This window comes from Salvelinus alpinus, chromosome 29 (assembly GCF_045679555.1).
Source record: "Salvelinus alpinus chromosome 29, SLU_Salpinus.1, whole genome shotgun sequence".
Classification (NCBI taxonomy): domain Eukaryota; kingdom Metazoa; phylum Chordata; class Actinopteri; order Salmoniformes; family Salmonidae; genus Salvelinus; species Salvelinus alpinus.
The window spans coordinates 16,341,687-16,364,339 of NC_092114.1; the positions used below are offsets into that span (position 1 = coordinate 16,341,687).

General features: G+C 42.8%; 1 protein-coding gene across 1 annotated transcript in view; it reads right to left on the bottom strand.

Annotated features, from left to right (window-relative positions):
• LOC139559134 (proto-oncogene tyrosine-protein kinase Yrk-like) overlaps positions 1-22,653 on the bottom strand; it is a gene marked incomplete in the record, with an annotated part of 63,191 nt that overhangs the window by 20,182 nt on the left and 20,356 nt on the right. The window contains 2 exon segments of the mRNA XM_071374868.1: positions 18,241-18,477; positions 18,972-19,015. Coding sequence (XP_071230969.1) covers positions 18,241-18,457 — 217 coding nt within the window.

Genomic DNA, 22,653 nt, shown 5'->3' on the forward strand with positions numbered 1-22,653 from the left:
TAAACACATAAAACACTATGAAGAGAGTCACACCTCCACCTGTAAACACATACAACACTATGAAGAGAGTCACACCTCCACCTGTAAACACATACAACACTATGAAGAGAGTCACACCTCCACCTGTAAACACATACAACACTATGAAGAGAGTCACACCTCCACCTGTAAACACATACAACACTATGAAGAGAGTCACACCTCCACCTGTAAACACATACAACACTATGAAGAGAGTCACACCTCCACCTGTAAACACATACAACACTATGAAGAGAGACACACCTCCACCTGTAAACACATACAACACTATGAAGAGTCACACCTCCACCTGTAAACACATACAACACAATGAAGAGAGTCACACCTCCACCTGTAAACACATACAACACTATGAAGAGTCACACCTCCACCTGTAAACACATACAACACTATGAAGAGAGTCACACCTCCACCTGTAAACACATACAACGCAATGAAGAGAGTCACACCTCCACCTGTAAACACATACAACACTATGAAGAGTCACACCTCCACCTGTAAACACATACAACACTATGAAGAGAGTCACACCTCCACCTGTAAACACATACAACACTATGAAGAGAGTCACACCTCCACCTGTAAACACATACAACACAATGAAGAGAGTCACACCTCCACCTGTAAACACATACAACACTATGAAGAGTCACACCTCCACCTGTAAACACATACAACACTATGAAGAGAGTCACACCTCCACCTGTAAACACATACAACACTATGAAGAGAGTCACACCTCCACCTGTAAACACATACAACACTATGAAGAGAGTCACACCTCCACCTGTAAACACAAACAACACAATGAAGAGAGTCACACCTCCACCTGTAAACACATACAACACTATGAAGAGAGTCACACCTCCACCTGTAAACACATACAACACTATGAAGAGAGTCACACCTCCACCTGTAAACACATACAACACTATGAAGAGAGTCACACCTCCACCTGTAAACACATACAACACTATGAAGAGAGTCACACCTCCACCTGTAAACACATACAACACTATGAAGAGAGTCACACCTCCACCTGTAAACACATACAACACTATGAAGAGAGACACACCTCCACCTGTAAACACATACAACACTATGAAGAGAGTCACACCTCCACCTGTAAACACATACAACACTATGAAGAGAGTCACACCTCCACCTGTAAACACATACAACACTATGAAGAGAGTCACACCTCCACCTGTAAACACATACAACACTATGAAGAGAGTCACACCTCCACCTGTAAACACATACAACACTATGAAGAGAGTCACACCTCCACCTGTAAACACATACAACACTATGAAGAGAGTCACACCTCCACCTGTAAACACATACAACGCTATGAAGAGAGTCACACCTCCACCTGTAAACACATACAACGCAATGAAGAGAGTCACACCTCCACCTGTAAACACATACAACACTATGAAGAGAGTCACACCTCCACCTGTAAACACATACAACACTATGAAGAGAGTCACACCTCCACCTGTAAACACATACAACGCAATGAAGAGAGTCACACCTCCACCTGTAAACACATACAACACTATGAAGAGAGTCACACCTCCACCTGTAAACACATACAATGCGATGAAGAGAGTCACACCTCCACCTGTAAACACATACAACACTATGAAGAGAGTCACACCTCCACCTGTAAACACATACAACACTATGAAGAGAGTCACACCTCCACCTGTAAACACATACAACACTATGAAGAGAGTCACACCTCCACCTGTAAACACATACAACACTATGAAGAGAGTCACACCTCCACCTGTAAACACATACAACACTATGAAGAGAGTCACACCTCCACCTGTAAACACATACAACACAATGAAGAGAGTCACACCTCCACCTGTAAACACATACAACACTATGAAGAGAGTCACACCTCCACCTGTAAACACATACAACACTATGAAGAGAGTCACACCTCCACCTGTAAACACATACAACACAATGAAGAGAGACACACCTCCACCTGTAAACACATACAACACTATGAAGAGAGTCACACCTCCACCTGTAAACACATACAACACTATGAAGAGAGACACACCTCCACCTGTAAACACATACAACACTATGAAGAGAGTCACACCTCCACCTGTAAACACATACAATGCGATGAAGAGAGTCACACCTCCACCTGTAAACACATACAACACTATGAAGAGAGTCACACCTCCACCTGTAAACACATACAACACTATGAAGAGAGTCACACCTCCACCTGTAAACACATACAACACTATGAAGAGAGTCACACCTCCACCTGTAAACACATACAACACAATGAAGAGAGTCACACCTCCACCTGTAAACACATACAACACTATGAAGAGTCACACCTCCACCTGTAAACACATACAACACTATGAAGAGAGTCACACCTCCACCTGTAAACACATACAACACAATGAAGAGAGTCACACCTCCACCTGTAAACACATACAACACTATGAAGAGAGTCACACCTCCACCTGTAAACACATACAACACTATGAAGAGAGTCACACCTCCACCTGTAAACACAAACAACACAATGAAGAGAGTCACACCTCCACCTGTAAACACATACAACACTATGAAGAGAGTCACACCTCCACCTGTAAACACATACAACACTATGAAGAGAGTCACACCTCCACCTGTAAACACATACAACACTATGAAGAGAGTCACACCTCCACCTGTAAACACATACAACACTATGAAGAGAGTCACACCTCCACCTGTAAACACATACAACGCAATGAAGAGAGTCACACCTCCACCTGTAAACACATACAACACTATGAAGAGAGTCACACCTCCACCTGTAAACACATACAATGCGATGAAGAGAGTCACACCTCCACCTGTAAACACATACAACACTATGAAGAGAGTCACACCTCCACCTGTAAACACATACAACACTATGAAGAGAGTCACACCTCCACCTGTAAACACATACAACACTATGAAGAGAGTCACACCTCCACCTGTAAACACATACAACACTATGAAGAGAGTCACACCTCCACCTGTAAACACATACAACACTATGAAGAGAGTCACACCTCCACCTGTAAACACATACAACACAATGAAGAGAGTCACACCTCCACCTGTAAACACATACAACACTATGAAGAGAGTCACACCTCCACCTGTAAACACATACAACACTATGAAGAGAGTCACACCTCCACCTGTAAACACATACAACACAATGAAGAGAGACACACCTCCACCTGTAAACACATACAACACTATGAAGAGAGTCACACCTCCACCTGTAAACACATACAACACTATGAAGAGAGACACACCTCCACCTGTAAACACATACAACACTATGAAGAGAGTCACACCTCCACCTGTAAACACATACAATGCGATGAAGAGAGTCACACCTCCACCTGTAAACACATACAACACTATGAAGAGAGTCACACCTCCACCTGTAAACACATACAACACTATGAAGAGAGTCACACCTCCACCTGTAAACACATACAACACTATGAAGAGAGTCACACCTCCACCTGTAAACACATACAACACAATGAAGAGAGTCACACCTCCACCTGTAAACACATACAACACTATGAAGAGTCACACCTCCACCTGTAAACACATACAACACTATGAAGAGAGTCACACCTCCACCTGTAAACACATACAACACAATGAAGAGAGTCACACCTCCACCTGTAAACACATACAACACTATGAAGAGAGTCACACCTCCACCTGTAAACACATACAACACTATGAAGAGAGTCACACCTCCACCTGTAAACACAAACAACACAATGAAGAGAGTCACACCTCCACCTGTAAACACATACAACACTATGAAGAGAGTCACACCTCCACCTGTAAACACATACAACACTATGAAGAGAGTCACACCTCCACCTGTAAACACATACAACACTATGAAGAGAGTCACACCTCCACCTGTAAACACATACAACACTATGAAGAGAGTCACACCTCCACCTGTAAACACATACAACACTATGAAGAGAGTCACACCTCCACCTGTAAACACATACAACACTATGAAGAGAGACACACCTCCACCTGTAAACACATACAACACTATGAAGAGAGTCACACCTCCACCTGTAAACACATACAACACTATGAAGAGAGTCACACCTCCACCTGTAAACACATACAACACTATGAAGAGAGTCACACCTCCACCTGTAAACACATACAACACTATGAAGAGAGTCACACCTCCACCTGTAAACACATACAACACTATGAAGAGAGTCACACCTCCACCTGTAAACACATACAACACTATGAAGAGAGACACACCTCCACCTGTAAACACATACAACACTATGAAGAGAGTCACACCTCCACCTGTAAACACATACAACACTATGAAGAGAGTCACACCTCCACCTGTAAACACAAACAACACTATGAAGAGAGTCACACCTCCACCTGTAAACACATACAACACTATGAAGAGAGTCACACCTCCACCTGTAAACACAAACAACACAATGAAGAGAGTCACACCTCCACCTGTAAACACATACAACACTATGAAGAGAGTCACACCTCCACCTGTAAACACATACAACACTATGAAGAGAGTCACACCTCCACCTGTAAACACATACAACACTATGAAGAGAGTCACACCTCCACCTGTAAACACATACAATGCGATGAAGAGAGTCACACCTCCACCTGTAAACACATACAACACTATGAAGAGAGTCACACCTCCACCTGGAAACACATACAACACTATGAAGAGAGTCACACCTCCACCTGTAAACACATACAACACTATGAAGAGAGTCACACCTCCACCTGTAAACACATACAACGCAATGAAGAGAGTCACACCGCCACCTGTAAACACATACAACACTATGAAGAGAGTCACACCTCCACCTGTAAACACATACAATGCGATGAAGAGAGTCACACCTCCACCTGTAAACACATACAACACTATGAAGAGAGTCACACCTCCACCTGTAAACACATACAACACTATGAAGAGAGTCACACCTCCACCTGTAAACACATACAACACTATGAAGAGAGTCACACCTCCACCTGTAAACACATACAACACAATGAAGAGAGTCACACCTCCACCTGTAAACACATACAACACTATGAAGAGTCACACCTCCACCTGTAAACACATACAACACTATGAAGAGAGTCACACCTCCACCTGTAAACACATACAACACAATGAAGAGAGTCACACCTCCACCTGTAAACACATACAACACTATGAAGAGAGTCACACCTCCACCTGTAAACACATACAACACTATGAAGAGAGTCACACCTCCACCTGTAAACACAAACAACACAATGAAGAGAGTCACACCTCCACCTGTAAACACATACAACACTATGAAGAGAGTCACACCTCCACCTGTAAACACATACAACACTATGAAGAGTCACACCTCCACCTGTAAACACATACAACACTATGAAGAGAGTCACACCTCCACCTGTAAACACATACAACACTATGAAGAGAGACACACCTCCACCTGTAAACACATACAACACTATGAAGAGAGACACACCTCCACCTGTAAACACATACAACACTATGAAGAGAGTCACACCTCTACCTGTAAACACATACAACACTATGAAGAGAGTCACACCTCCACCTGTAAACACATACAACACTATGAAGAGAGTCACACCTCCACCTGTAAACACATACAACACTATGAAGAGAGTCACACCTCCACCTGTAAACACATACAACACTATGAAGAGAGTCACACCTCCACCTGTAAACACATACAACACTATGAAGAGAGTCACACCTCCACCTGTAAACACATACAACACTATGAAGAGAGTCACACCTCCACCTGTAAACACATACAACACTATGAAGAGAGACACACCTCCACCTGTAAACACATACAACACTATGAAGAGAGTCACACCTCCACCTGTAAACACATACAACACTATGAAGAGAGTCACACCTCCACCTGTAAACACATACAACACTATGAAGAGAGTCACACCTCCACCTGTAAACACATACAACACTATGAAGAGAGTCACACCTCCACCTGTAAACACATACAACACTATGAAGAGAGTCACACCTCCACCTGTAAACACATACAACACTATGAAGAGAGACACACCTCCACCTGTAAACACATACAACACTATGAAGAGAGTCACACCTCCACCTGTAAACACATACAACACTATGAAGAGAGTCACACCTCCACCTGTAAACACAAACAACACTATGAAGAGAGTCACACCTCCACCTGTAAACACATACAACACTATGAAGAGAGTCACACCTCCACCTGTAAACACATACAACACTATGAAGAGAGTCACACCTCCACCTGTAAACACATACAACACTATGAAGAGAGACACACCTCCACCTGTAAACACATACAACACTATGAAGAGAGTCACACCTCCACCTGTAAACACATACAACACTATGAAGAGAGTCACACCTCCACCTGTAAACACATACAACGCAATGAAGAGAGTCACACCTCCACCTGTAAACACATACAACACTATGAAGAGAGTCACACCTCCACCTGTAAACACATACAACACTATGAAGAGAGTCACACCTCCACCTGTAAACACATACAACACTATGAAGAGAGTCACACCTCCACCTGTAAACACATACAACACTATGAAGAGAGACACACCTCCACCTGTAAACACATACAACACTATGAAGAGAGTCACACCTCCACCTGTAAACACATACAACACTATGAAGAGAGTCACACCTCCACCTGTAAACACAAACAACACTATGAAGAGAGTCACACCTCCACCTGTAAACACATACAACACTATGAAGAGAGTCACACCTCCACCTGTAAACACATACAACACTATGAAGAGAGTCACACCTCCACCTGTAAACACATACAACACTATGAAGAGAGACACACCTCCACCTGTAAACACATACAACACTATGAAGAGAGTCACACCTCCACCTGTAAACACATACAACACTATGAAGAGAGTCACACCTCCACCTGTAAACACATACAACGCAATGAAGAGAGTCACACCTCCACCTGTAAACACATACAACACTATGAAGAGAGTCACACCTCCACCTGTAAACACATACAATGCGATGAAGAGAGTCACACCTCCACCTGTAAATACATACAACACTATGAAGAGAGTCACACCTCCACCTGTAAACACATACAACACTATGAAGAGAGTCACACCTCCACCTGTAAACACATACAACACTATGAAGAGAGTCACACCTCCACCTGTAAACACATACAACACTATGAAGAGAGTCACACCTCCACCTGTAAACACATACAATGCGATGAAGAGAGTCACACCTCCACCTGTAAACACATACAACACTATGAAGAGAGTCACACCTCCACCTGTAAACACATACAACACTATGAAGAGAGTCACACCTCCACCTGTAAACACATACAACGCAATGAAGAGAGTCACACCTCCACCTGTAAACACATACAATGCGATGAAGAGAGTCACACCTCCACCTGTAAACACATACAACACTATGAAGAGAGTCACACCTCCACCTGTAAACACATACAACACTATGAAGAGAGTCACACCTCCACCTGTAAACACATACAGTGAGGGAAAAAAGTATTTGATCCCCTGCTGATTTTGTACGTTTGCCCACTGACAAAGAAATGATCAGTCTATAATTTTAATGGTAGGTTTATTTGAACAGTGAGAGACAGAATAACAACAAAAATATCCAGAAAAACGCATGTCAAAAATTTTATAAATTGATTTGCATTTTAATGAGGGAAATAAGTATTTGACCCCCTCTCAATCAGAAAGATTTCTGGCTCCCAGGTGTCTTTCATACAGGTAACGAGCTGAGATTAGGAGCACACTCTTAAAGGGAGTGCTCCTAATCTCAGTTTCTTACCTGTATAAAAGACACCTGTCCACAGAAGCAATCAATCAATCAGATTCCAAACTCTCCACCATGGCCAAGACCAAAGAGCTCTACAAGGATGTCAGGGACAAGATTGTAGATCTACACAAGGCTGGAATGGGCTACAAGACCATTGCCAAGCAGCTTGGTGAGAAGGTGACAACAGTTGGTGCGATTATTCGCAAATGGAAGAAACACAAAACAACTGTCAAACTCCCTTGGCCTAGGGCTCCATGCAAGATCTCACCTCGTGGAGTTGCAATGATCATGAGAATGGTGAGGAATCTGCCCAGAACTAAACAGGAGGATCTTGTCAATGATCTCAAGGCAGCTGGGACCATAGTCACCAAGAAAACAATTGGTAACACACTACGCCGTGAAGGACTGAAATCCTGCAGCGCCCGCAAGGTCCCCCTGCTCAAGAAAGCTCATATACATACCCGTCTGAAGTTTGCCAATGAACATCTGAATGATTCAGAGGACAACTGGGTGAACGTGTTGTGGTCAGACGAGACCAAAGTGGAGTTCTTTGGCATCAACTCAACTTGCCGTGTTTGGAGGAGGAGGAATGCTGCCTATGACCCCAAGAAACCATCCCCACCGTCAAACATGGAGGTGGAAACATTATGCTTTGGGGGTGTTTTTCTGCTAAGGGGACAGGACAACTTCACCGCATCAAAGGGACGATGGACGGGGCCATGTACCGTCAAATCTTGGGTGAAAACCTCCTTCCCTCAGCCAGGGCATTGAAAATGGGTCGTGGATGGGTATTCCAGCATGACAATGACCCAAAACACACGGCCAAGGCAACAAAGGAGTGGCTCAAGAAAAAGCACATTAAGGTCCTGGAGTGGCCTAGCCAGTCTCCAGACCTTAATCCCATAGAAAATCTGTGGAGGGAGCTGAAGGTTCGAGTTGCCAAACGTCAGCCTCGAAATCTTAATGACTTGAAGAAGATCTGCAAAGTGGAGTGGGACAAAATTCCTCCTGAGATGTGTGCAAACCTGGTGGCCAACTACAAGAAACATCTGACCTCTGTGATTGCCAACAAGGGTTTTGCCACCAAGTACTAAGTCATGTTTTGCAGAGGGGTCAAATACTTATTTCCCTCATTAAAATGCAAATCAATTTATAACATTTTTGACATGCGTTTTTCTGGATTTTTTTGTTGATATTCTGTCTCTCACTGTTCAAATAAACATACCATTAAAATTACAGACTGATCATTTCATTGTTAGTGGGCAAATGAACAAAATCAGCAGGGGATCAAATACTTTTTTCCCTCACTGTACAATGCGATGAAGAGAGTCACACCTCCACCTGTAAACACATACAACACTATGAAGAGAGTCACACCTCCACCTGTAAACACATACAATGCAAGGAAGAGAGTCACACCTCCACCTGTAAACACATACAACACTATGAAGAGAGTCACACCTCCACCTGTAAACACATACAACACTATGAAGAGAGTCACACCTCCACCTGTAAACACATACAACACTATGAAGAGAGTCACACCTCCACCTGTAAACACATACAACACTATGAAGAGAGTCACACCTCCACCTGTAAACACATACAACACTATGAAGAGAGTCACACCTCTACCTGTAAACACATACAACACTATGAAGAGAGTCACACCTCCACCTGTAAACACATACAACACTATGAAGAGAGTCACACCTCCACCTATAAACACATACAACACTATGAAGAGAGTCACACCTCCACCTGTAAACACATACAACACTATGAAGAGAGTCACACCTCCACCTGTAAACACATACAACACTATGAAGAGAGTCACACCTCCACCTGTAAACACATACAACACTATGAAGAGAGTCACACCTCCACCTGTAAACACATACAACACTATGAAGAGAGTCACACCTCCACCTGTAAACACATACAACACTATGAAGAGAGTCACACCTCCACCTATAAACACATACAACACTATGAAGAGAGTCACACCTCCACCTGTAAACACATACAACACTATGAAGAGAGTCACACCTCCACCTGTAAACACATACAACACTATGAAGAGAGTCACACCTCCACCTGTAAACACATACAACGCAATGAAGAGAGTCACACCTCCACCTGTAAACACATACAACACTATGAAGAGAGTCACACCTCCACCTGTAAACACATACAACACTATGAAGAGAGTCACACCTCCACCTATAAACACATACAACACTATGAAGAGAGTCACACCTCCACCTGTAAACACATACAACACTATGAAGAGAGTCACACCTCCACCTGTAAACACATACAACACTATGAAGAGAGTCACACCTCCACCTGTAAACACATACAACACTATGAAGAGAGTCACACCTCCACCTGTAAACACATACAACGCAATGAAGAGAGTCACACCTCCACCTGTAAACACATACAACACTATGAAGAGAGTCACACCTCCACCTGTAAACACATACAACACTATGAAGAGAGTCACACCTCCACCTGTAAACACATACAACACTATGAAGAGAGTCACACCTCCACCTGTAAACACATACAACACTATGAAGAGAGTCACACCTCCACCTGTAAACACATACAACACTATGAAGAGAGTCACACCTCTACCTGTAAACACATACAACACTATGAAGAGAGTCACACCTCCACCTGTAAACACATACAACACTATGAAGAGAGTCACACCTCCACCTGTAAACACATACAACACTATGAAGAGAGTCACACCTCCACCTGTAAACACATACAACACTATGAAGAGAGTCACACCTCCACCTGTAAACACATACAACACTATGAAGAGAGTCACACCTCCACCTATAAACACATACAACACTATGAAGAGAGTCACACCTCCACCTGTAAACACATACAACACTATGAAGAGAGTCACACCTCCACCTATAAACACATACAACACTATGAAGAGAGTCACACCTCCACCTGTAAACACATACAACACTATGAAGAGAGTCACACCTCCACCTGTAAACACATACAACACTATGAAGAGAGACACACCTCCACCTGTAAACACATACAACACTATGAAGAGAGACACACCTCCACCTGTAAACACATACAACACTATGAAGAGAGTCACACCTCCACCTGTAAACACATACAACACTATGAAGAGAGTCACACCTCCACCTGTAAACACATACAACACTATGAAGAGAGACACACCTCCACCTGTAAACACATACAACACTATGAAGAGAGTCACACCTCCACCTGTAAACACATACAACACTATGAAGAGAGTCACACCTCCACCTGTAAACACATACAACACTATGAAGAGAGACACACCTCCACCTGTAAACACATACAACACTATGAAGAGAGTCACACCTCCACCTGTAAACACATACAACACTATGAAGAGAGTCACACCTCCACCTGTAAACACATACAACACTATGAAGAGAGTCACACCTCCACCTGTAAACACATACAACACTATGAAGAGAGTCACACCTCCACCTGTAAACACATACAACACTATGAAGAGAGTCACACCTCCACCTGTAAACACATACAACACTATGAAGAGAGTCACACCTCCACCTGTAAACACAAACAACACAATGAAGAGAGTCACACCTCCACCTGTAAACACATACAACACTATGAAGAGAGTCACACCTCCACCTGTAAACACATACAACACTATGAAGAGAGTCACACCTCCACCTGTAAACACATACAACACTATGAAGAGAGTCACACCTCCACCTGTAAACACATACAACGCAATGAAGAGAGTCACACCTCCACCTGTAAACACATACAACGCAATGAAGAGAGTCACACCTCCACCTGTAAACACATACAACACTATGAAGAGAGTCACACCTCCACCTGTAAACACATACAACACTATGAAGAGAGACACACCTCCACCTGTAAACACATACAACACTATGAAGAGAGTCACACCTCCACCTGTAAACACATACAACACTATGAAGAGAGTCACACCTCCACCTGTAAACACATACAACACTATGAAGAGAGACACACCTCCACCTGTAAACACATACAACACTATGAAGAGAGTCACACCTCCACCTGTAAACACATACAACACTATGAAGAGAGACACACCTCCACCTGTAAACACATACAACACTATGAAGAGAGTCACACCTCCACCTATAAACACATACAACACTATGAAGAGAGTCACACCTCCACCTGTAAACACATACAACACTATGAAGAGAGTCACACCTCCACCTGTAAACACATACAACGCTATGAAGAGTCACACCTCCACCTGTAAACACATACAACACTATGAAGAGAGTCACACCTCCACCTGTAAACACATACAACACTATGAAGAGAGTCACACCTCCACCTGTAAACACATACAACACTATGAAGAGAGTCACACCTCCACCTATAAACACATACAACACTATGAAGAGAGTCACACCTCCACCTGTAAACACATACAACACTATGAAGAGAGTCACACCTCCACCTGTAAACACATACAACACTATGAAGAGAGTCACACCTCCACCTGTAAACACATACAACACTATGAAGAGAGTCACACCTCCACCTGTAAACACATACAACGCAATGAAGAGAGTCACACCTCCACCTGTAAACACATACAACACTATGAAGAGAGTCACACCTCCACCTGTAAACACATACAACACTATGAAGAGAGTCACACCTCCACCTGTAAACACATACAACACTATGAAGAGAGTCACACCTCCACCTGTAAACACATACAACACTATGAAGAGAGTCACACCTCCACCTGTAAACACATACAACACTATGAAGAGAGTCACACCTCTACCTGTAAACACATACAACACTATGAAGAGAGTCACACCTCCACCTGTAAACACATACAACACTATGAAGAGAGTCACACCTCCACCTGTAAACACATACAACACTATGAAGAGAGTCACACCTCCACCTGTAAACACATACAACACTATGAAGAGAGTCACACCTCCACCTGTAAACACATACAACACTATGAAGAGAGTCACACCTCCACCTATAAACACATACAACACTATGAAGAGAGTCACACCTCCACCTGTAAACACATACAACACTATGAAGAGAGTCACACCTCCACCTATAAACACATACAACACTATGAAGAGAGTCACACCTCCACCTGTAAACACATACAACACTATGAAGAGAGTCACACCTCCACCTGTAAACACATACAACACTATGAAGAGAGACACACCTCCACCTGTAAACACATACAACACTATGAAGAGAGACACACCTCCACCTGTAAACACATACAACACTATGAAGAGAGTCACACCTCCACCTGTAAACACATACAACACTATGAAGAGAGTCACACCTCCACCTGTAAACACATACAACACTATGAAGAGAGACACACCTCCACCTGTAAACACATACAACACTATGAAGAGAGTCACACCTCCACCTGTAAACACATACAACACTATGAAGAGAGTCACACCTCCACCTGTAAACACATACAACACTATGAAGAGAGACACACCTCCACCTGTAAACACATACAACACTATGAAGAGAGTCACACCTCCACCTGTAAACACATACAACACTATGAAGAGAGTCACACCTCCACCTGTAAACACATACAACACTATGAAGAGAGTCACACCTCCACCTGTAAACACATACAACACTATGAAGAGAGTCACACCTCCACCTGTAAACACATACAACACTATGAAGAGAGTCACACCTCCACCTGTAAACACATACAACACTATGAAGAGAGTCACACCTCCACCTGTAAACACAAACAACACAATGAAGAGAGTCACACCTCCACCTGTAAACACATACAACACTATGAAGAGAGTCACACCTCCACCTGTAAACACATACAACACTATGAAGAGAGTCACACCTCCACCTGTAAACACATACAACACTATGAAGAGAGTCACACCTCCACCTGTAAACACATACAACGCAATGAAGAGAGTCACACCTCCACCTGTAAACACATACAACGCAATGAAGAGAGTCACACCTCCACCTGTAAACACATACAACACTATGAAGAGAGTCACACCTCCACCTGTAAACACATACAACACTATGAAGAGAGACACACCTCCACCTGTAAACACATACAACACTATGAAGAGAGTCACACCTCCACCTGTAAACACATACAACACTATGAAGAGAGTCACACCTCCACCTGTAAACACATACAACACTATGAAGAGAGACACACCTCCACCTGTAAACACATACAACACTATGAAGAGAGTCACACCTCCACCTGTAAACACATACAACACTATGAAGAGAGACACACCTCCACCTGTAAACACATACAACACTATGAAGAGAGTCACACCTCCACCTGTAAACACATACAACACTATGAAGAGAGTCACACCTCCACCTGTAAACACATACAACACTATGAAGAGAGTCACACCTCCACCTGTAAACACATACAACGCTATGAAGAGTCACACCTCCACCTGTAAACACATACAACACTATGAAGAGAGTCACACCTCCACCTGTAAACACATACAACACTATGAAGAGAGTCACACCTCCACCTGTAAACACATACAACACTATGAAGAGAGTCACACCTCCACCTGTAAACACATACAACACTATGAAGAGAGTCACACCTCCACCTGTAAACACATACAACACTATGAAGAGAGTCACACCTCCACCTGTAAACACATACAACGCAATGAAGAGAGTCACACCTCCACCTGTAAACACATACAACGCAATGAAGAGAGTCACACCTCCACCTGTAAACACATACAACACTATGAAGAGAGTCACACCTCCACCTGTAAACACATACAACACTATGAAGAGAGACACACCTCCACCTGTAAACACATACAACACTATGAAGAGAGTCACACCTCCACCTGTAAACACATACAACACTATGAAGAGAGTCACACCTCCACCTGTAAACACATACAACGCAATGAAGAGAGTCACACCTCCACCTGTAAACACATACAACACTATGAAGAGAGTCACACCTCCACCTGTAAACACATACAACACTATGAAGAGAGTCACACCGCCACCTGTAAACACATACAACACTATGAAGAGAGACACACCTCCACCTGTAAACACATACAACACTATGAAGAGAGTCACACCTCCACCTGTAAACACAAACAACACTATGAAGAGAGTCACACCTCCACCTGTAAACACATACAACACTATGAAGAGAGTCACACCTCCACCTGTAAACACATACAACACTATGAAGAGAGACACACCTCCACCTGTAAACACATACAACACTATGAAGAGAGTCACACCTCCACCTGTAAACACATACAACACTATGAAGAGAGTCACACCTCCACCTGTAAACACATACAACACTATGAAGAGAGTCACACCTCCACCTGTAAACACATACAACACTATGAAGAGAGTCACACCTCCACCTGTAAACACATACAACACTATGAAGAGAGTCACACCTCCACCTGTAAACACATACAACACTATGAAGAGAGTCACACCTCCACCTGTAAACACATACAACACTATGAAGAGAGTCACACCTCCACCTGTAAACACATACAACACTATGAAGAGAGTCACACCTCCACCTGTAAACACATACAACACTATGAAGAGAGTCACACCTCCACCTGTAAACACATACAACACTATGAAGAGAGACACACCTCCACCTGTAAACACATACAACACTATGAAGAGAGACACACCTCCACCTGTAAACACATACAACACTATGAAGAGAGTCACACCTCCACCTGTAAACACATACAACACTATGAAGAGAGTCACACCTCCACCTGTAAACACATACAACACTATGAAGAGAGTCACACCTCCACCTGTAAACACATACAACACTATGAAGAGAGTCACACCTCCACCTGTAAACACATACAACACTATGAAGAGAGTCACACCTCCACCTGTAAACACATACAACACTATGAAGAGAGTCACACCTCCACCTGTAAACACATACAACACTATGAAGAGAGACACACCTCCACCTGTAAACACATACAACACTATGAAGAGAGTCACACCTCCACCTGTAAACACATACAACACTATGAAGAGAGTCACACCTCCACCTGTAAACACATACAACACTATGAAGAGAGACACACCTCCACCTGTAAACACATACAACACTATGAAGAGAGTCACACCTCCACCTGTAAACACATACAACACTATGAAGAGAGTCACACCTCCACCTGTAAACACATACAACACTATGAAGAGAGTCACACCTCCACCTGTAAACACATACAACACTATGAAGAGAGTCACACCTCCACCTGTAAACACAAACAACACAATGAAGAGAGTCACACCTCCACCTGTAAACACATACAACACTATGAAGAGAGTCACACCTCCACCTGTAAACACATACAACACTATGAAGAGAGTCACACCTCCACCTGTAAACACATACAACACTATGAAGAGAGTCACACCTCCACCTGTAAACACATACAACACTATGAAGAGAGTCACACCTCCACCTGTAAACACAATACAACACATATGAAGAGAGTCACACCTCCACCTGTAAACACAAACAACACTATGAAGAGAGTCACACCTCCACCTGTAAAACATACAACACTAGAAGACACCTCCACCTGTAAACACATACAACACTATGAAGAGAGTCACACCTCCACCTGTAAACACATACAACACTATGAAGAGAGTCACACCTCCACCTGTAAACACATACAACACTATGAAGAGAGTCACACCTCCACCTGTAAACACATACAACACTATGAAGAGAGTCACACCTCCACCTGTAAACACATACAACACTATGAAGAGAGTCACACCTCCACCTGTAAACACATACAACACTATGAAGAGAGTCACACCTCCACCTGTAAACACATACAACACTATGAAGAGAGTCACACCTCCACCTGTAAACACATACAACACTATGAAGAGAGTCACACCTCCACCTGTAAACACATACAACACTATGAAGAGAGTCACACCTCCACCTGTAAACACATACAACACTATGAAGAGAGTCACACCTCCACCTGTAAACACATACAACACTATGAAGAGAGTCACACCTCCACCTGTAAACACATACAACACTATGAAGAGAGTCACACCTCCACCTGTAAACACATACAACACTATGAAGAGAGTCACACCTCCACCTGTAAACACATACAACACTATGAAGAGAGTCACACCTCCACCTGTAAACACATACAACACTATGAAGAGAGTCACACCTCCACCTGTAAACACATACAACACTATGAAGAGAGTCACACCTCCACCTGTAAACACATACAACACTATGAAGAGAGTCACACCTCCACCTGTAAACACATACAACACTATGAAGAGAGACACACCTCCACCTGTAAACACATACAACACTATGAAGAGAGACACACCTCCACCTGTAAACACATACAACACTATGAAGAGAGTCACACCTCCACCTGTAAACACATACAACACTATGAAGAGAGTCACACCTCCACCTGTAAACACATACAACACTATGAAGAGAGTCACACCTCCACCTGTAAACACATACAACACTATGAAGAGAGTCACACCTCCACCTGTAAACACATACAACACTATGAAGAGAGACACACCTCCACCTGTAAACACATACAACACTATGAAGAGAGACACACCTCCACCTGTAAACACATACAACACTATGAAGAGAGTCACACCTCCACCTGTAAACACATACAACACTATGAAGAGAGACACACCTCCACCTGTAAACACATACAACACTATGAAGAGAGTCACACCTCCACACACACAGACAGACAGTAAGCATTGATAGTCCAGCCACAAAATCAAACACACTATGAAATAGTTCCCCTCTGCAATTAACAGTCCACACACAGATACACATACCTCACACACAGCTACACATTCCTCACACACAGATACACATACCTCACACACAGCTACACATTCCTCACACACAGATACACATACCTCACACACAGATACACATACCTCACACACAGATACACATACCTCACACACAGATACACATACCTCACACACAGATACACATACCTCACACACAGATACACATACCTCACACACAGATACACGTCCCTATGCCTTACCTGTGATGACCCCTGCGCGGGGTTGTGTGTTGGTGTTGGGGAAACAGACAGAGCCAAATGGCTTGTTGAAGTCAGGTATAGTCTGGTGGGTGGGGTCAGGGTCATAAGAGGGCGTGGCTAACACTGTAGACACACCCCCATCGGGGCTGTTGCTAGAAGTTGGGTACTCGGCTGCCTTGGCTGCAGCATTGTACTGTTTACAGTGGGCACAGCCCATATTAACCACAGAGACTATCGCTACGGAGACAGAGAGAGGAGGGGGGTGCATAGAAATAGAATTATTTCACATAAGTTGTCTTTCTATAGAGGGGTGAAAGAGGGGACAAATGAGAGAGAAAGAGAAGGTGAGAGAAAGAGAGAGAGAGAGAGAGAGAGACAGAGAGAGAGAGAGAGAGAGAGAGAGAGAGAGAGAGAGAGAGAGAGAGAGAGAGAGAGAGAGAGAGAGAGAGAGAGAGAGAGAGAGAGAAAGAGAGAGAGAGAGAGAGAGAGAGAGAGAGAGAGAGAGAGAGAGAGAGAGAGAGAGAGAGAGAGACAGAGAGAGAGAGAGAGGGAGACAGAGACAGAGAGAGAGAGAGAGAGAGAGAGAGAGAGAGAGAGAGACAGAGAAAGAAAGAGTGAGAGGGAGAGAGAGACAGAGAAAGAGAGAGTGAGAAGGAGAAGGAGAAGTGAAAAAGAGAAGTCGACAAAAGGATGAAGAAATATGGAGTGTAAAAAAGGGCAGAGTTTCTTACCTGCTGTCTTCCTCTGTCAAATCATCTGTCAGTCAACATTGCCACTAGAGAGAGAGAGAAAGAAAGGAAGAGAGAGAGAAAGAAAGGAAGAGAGAGAGAGAGAGAAAGATATGATGAAAGAGAGAGATGGCGAGAGAGAGATTAGTCACTTCTCTTTTCAGTCCTCTGAGGAAGAGACCATGACCTACAGTATACAATTCAAAGGGCTTTATTATCATGAGAAACATATGTTAACATTGCCAAAGCAAGTGAAAGACAATAAACAAAAGTCAAATAAACAATAAAAAAAAGCCAACATTACACTCACAAAAGTTTAAAAAGAATAGAGACATTTCAAATGTTAAATTATGGCTACATACAGTGGCAAGAAAAAGTATGTGAACCCTTTGGAAATACCTGGATTTTTGAATAAAATGGTCATCAAATTTGACCTGATCTTTAATCTAAGTCACAACAATAGACAAACATAGTGTGATTCAACTAATAACACTAATTATTACAATTGTTCTTGTCTATATTGAATACATAATTTAAACATTCACAGTGTAGGTTGGAAAAAGTATGTGAACCCCTAGGCTAATGACTTCTCCAAAAGCTAATTGGAGTCAGGAGTTAGCTAACCTGGAGTACAATAAATGAGACAAGATTGGAGATGTTGGTTAGAGCTGCCTTGCCCTATAAAAAACACTCACAAAATTTGAGTTTGCTATTCACAAGAAGCATTGCCTGATGTCAACCATGCCTCGAACAAAAGAGATCTCAGAAGACCTAAGATTAAGAATTGTTGACTTGCATAAAGCTTGAACGGGTTTCAAAAGTATCTCTAAAAGTCTTGATGTTCATCAGTCCACGGTAAGACAAATTGTCTATAAATGGAGAAAGTTCAGCACTGTTGCTACTCTCCCTAGGAGTGGCCATCCTGCAAAGATGACTGCAAGAGCACAGCACAGAATGCTCAATGAGGTTAACTGTAGTTTCATCTGTCCACAGAATATTTTGCCAGTAGCACTGTGGAACATCCAGGTGCTCTTTTGCAAACTTCAGACGTGCAGCAATGTTTTTTTTTGGTCAGCAGTGACTTCTTCCGTGGTGTCCTCCCATGAACACCATACTTGTTTGGTGTTTTACGTATCGTAGACTCATCAACAGAGATGCTAGCATGTTCCAGAGATTTCTGTAAGTCTTTAGCTGACACTCTAGGATTCTTCTTAAGTTGTTTGGAAGGAACACACAACACTATGTGTGGAGAAAAAAAGGCACAGCACATCAAAACCTCATCCCAACTGTAAAGTATGGTGGAGGGAGCATCATGGTTTGGGGCTGCTTTGCTGCCTCAGGGCCTGGACAGCTTGCTATCATCGACGGAAAAAGGAATTCCCAAGTTTATCAATACATTTTGCAGGAGAATGTTAGGCTATCTGTCCGCAAATCGAAGCTCAACAGAAGTTGGGTGATGCAACAGGACAACGACCCAAAACACAGAAGTAAATCAACAACAGAATGGCTTCAACAGAAGAAAATACACCTTCTGGAGTGGCCCAGTCAGAGTCCTGACCTCAACCCGATTGAGATGCTGTGGCATGACCTCCAGAGAGCAGTTCACACCAGACATCCCAAGAATATTGCTGAACTGAAACAGTTTTGTAAAGAGGAATGGTCCAAAATTCCTCCTAACCGTTGTGCAGGTCTGATACGCAACTATAAAAAAATGTTTGGTTGAGGTTATTGCTGCCAATGGAGGGTCAACCAGTTATTAAATCCAAGGGTTCACATATTTTTCCCACCCTGCACTGTGAATGTTTACACGGTGTGTTCAATAAAGACATGAAAACGTATAATTGTTTGTGTGTTATTAGTTTAAGCAGACTGTGTTTGTCTATTGTTGTGACTTAGATGAAGATCAGATCACATTTTATTACCAATTTATGCAGAAATCCAGGTAATTCCAAACTTTTCTTGCCACTGTACAGTGTTGTAACCATGTGCAAATAGTTAAAGTACAAAATATAAATATGGGTTGTATTTACAGTATCTATCACAGGTGTGTGTGTGTGTGTGTGTGGTCTGCTGAACAGTTAGAACATGACACAGTGACACTTGAGAAACTATCATTACCAATGGTGTGTGTGTGTGTGTTATCACTCAGTTCACTTCCTGCTTTGCAGTGAGGTAGGAAGTCACAACTGAGATCAGGAAAAACAAAATGGCCGTTGACAGGAAACAGTCAGAATCTTCTCTCTCCAGGACCAGCGCTGATTATACTGTACATGTAATGCATTCTATTCCACCGCAAACACAGAATTCAGACTTAGCCTACGTCACAATCACATATTCTACAAAGCATTCTTGCATCATCCCTGCTATTGGATCCATTCATGGATAAAGGTGACTACACGTCTTAGGAAGGCTACATCACTGTGCCACGCTAGTTAATCCGTCCACTGCACAATCCCTCCTGTGCCATACAGGTCTGGAGCTCTTGGCATAGCATTTAGTAATATACAGTTGGGAGAAATCTGAGATTCCTGATTTACCAGGAACAATCACATCTCAGAATACTCTAGAAAAAATCTCAAACGTTCTCAAAACAACAAAAGCATAATGGTGATGGACGCAATCCAAAACACATTTCAGTGCTTACTGCTTAGTTTACAACAATATTTTCACAAGAACTCCCAACACACACACACTATCTGGTTGGCCATCAGGAGAGCCACAGGAAGTCAGCCCTGTTAGAGTTTCCTGTCCACCCCTATGATGGCTCCCCCGTTTTCCTGGAAACCCAGGACACAGTTCATCAACACACACAGAATCCTCCCATGCCAGCTGCAGTCCCACTGCTCTCTCTCTCTCTCTCTCTCTCTCTCTCTCTCTCTCTCTCTCTCTCTCTCTCTCTCTCTCTCTCTCTCTCTCTCTCTCTCTCTCTCTCTCTCTCTCTCTCTCTCTCTCTCTCTCTCTCTCTCTCTCTCTCTCTCTCTCTCTCTCTCTCTCTCTCTCTCTCTCTCTCTCTCTCTCTCTCTCTCTCTCTCTCTCTCTCTCTCTCTCTCTCTCTCTCACTCTCACTCTCTCTCTCTCTCTCAATTCAATTCAATTCAATTCAAGGGGCTTTATTGGCATGGGAAACATGTGTTAACATTGCCAAAGCAAGTGAGGTAGGATAATATACAAAAGTCAAATAAACAATACATAAATGAACAGTAAACATTACACATCACAAGAAGTTTCAAAACAATAAAGACATTACAAATGTCATATTATATATGTGCAGTGTTGTAACAATGTACAAATGGTTAAAGCACACAAGTTAAAATAAATAAACATAAATATGGATTGTATTTACAATGGTGTTTGTTCTTCACTGGTTGCCCTTTTCTTGTGGCAACAGGTCACAAATCTTGCTGCTGTGATGGCACACTGTGGTATTTCACCCAGTAGATATTGGAGTTTATCAAAATTGGGTTTGTTATCAAATTCTTTGTGTGACTGTGTAATCTGAAGGAAATATGTGTCTCTAATATGGTCATACATTTGGCAGGAGGTTAGGAAGTGCAGCTCAGTTTCCACCACATTTTGTGGGCAGTGTGCACATAGCCTGTCTTCTCTTGAGAGCCAGGTCTGCCTACGGCGGCCTTTCTCAATAGCAAGGCTATGCTCACCGAGTCTGTACATAGTCAAAGCTTTC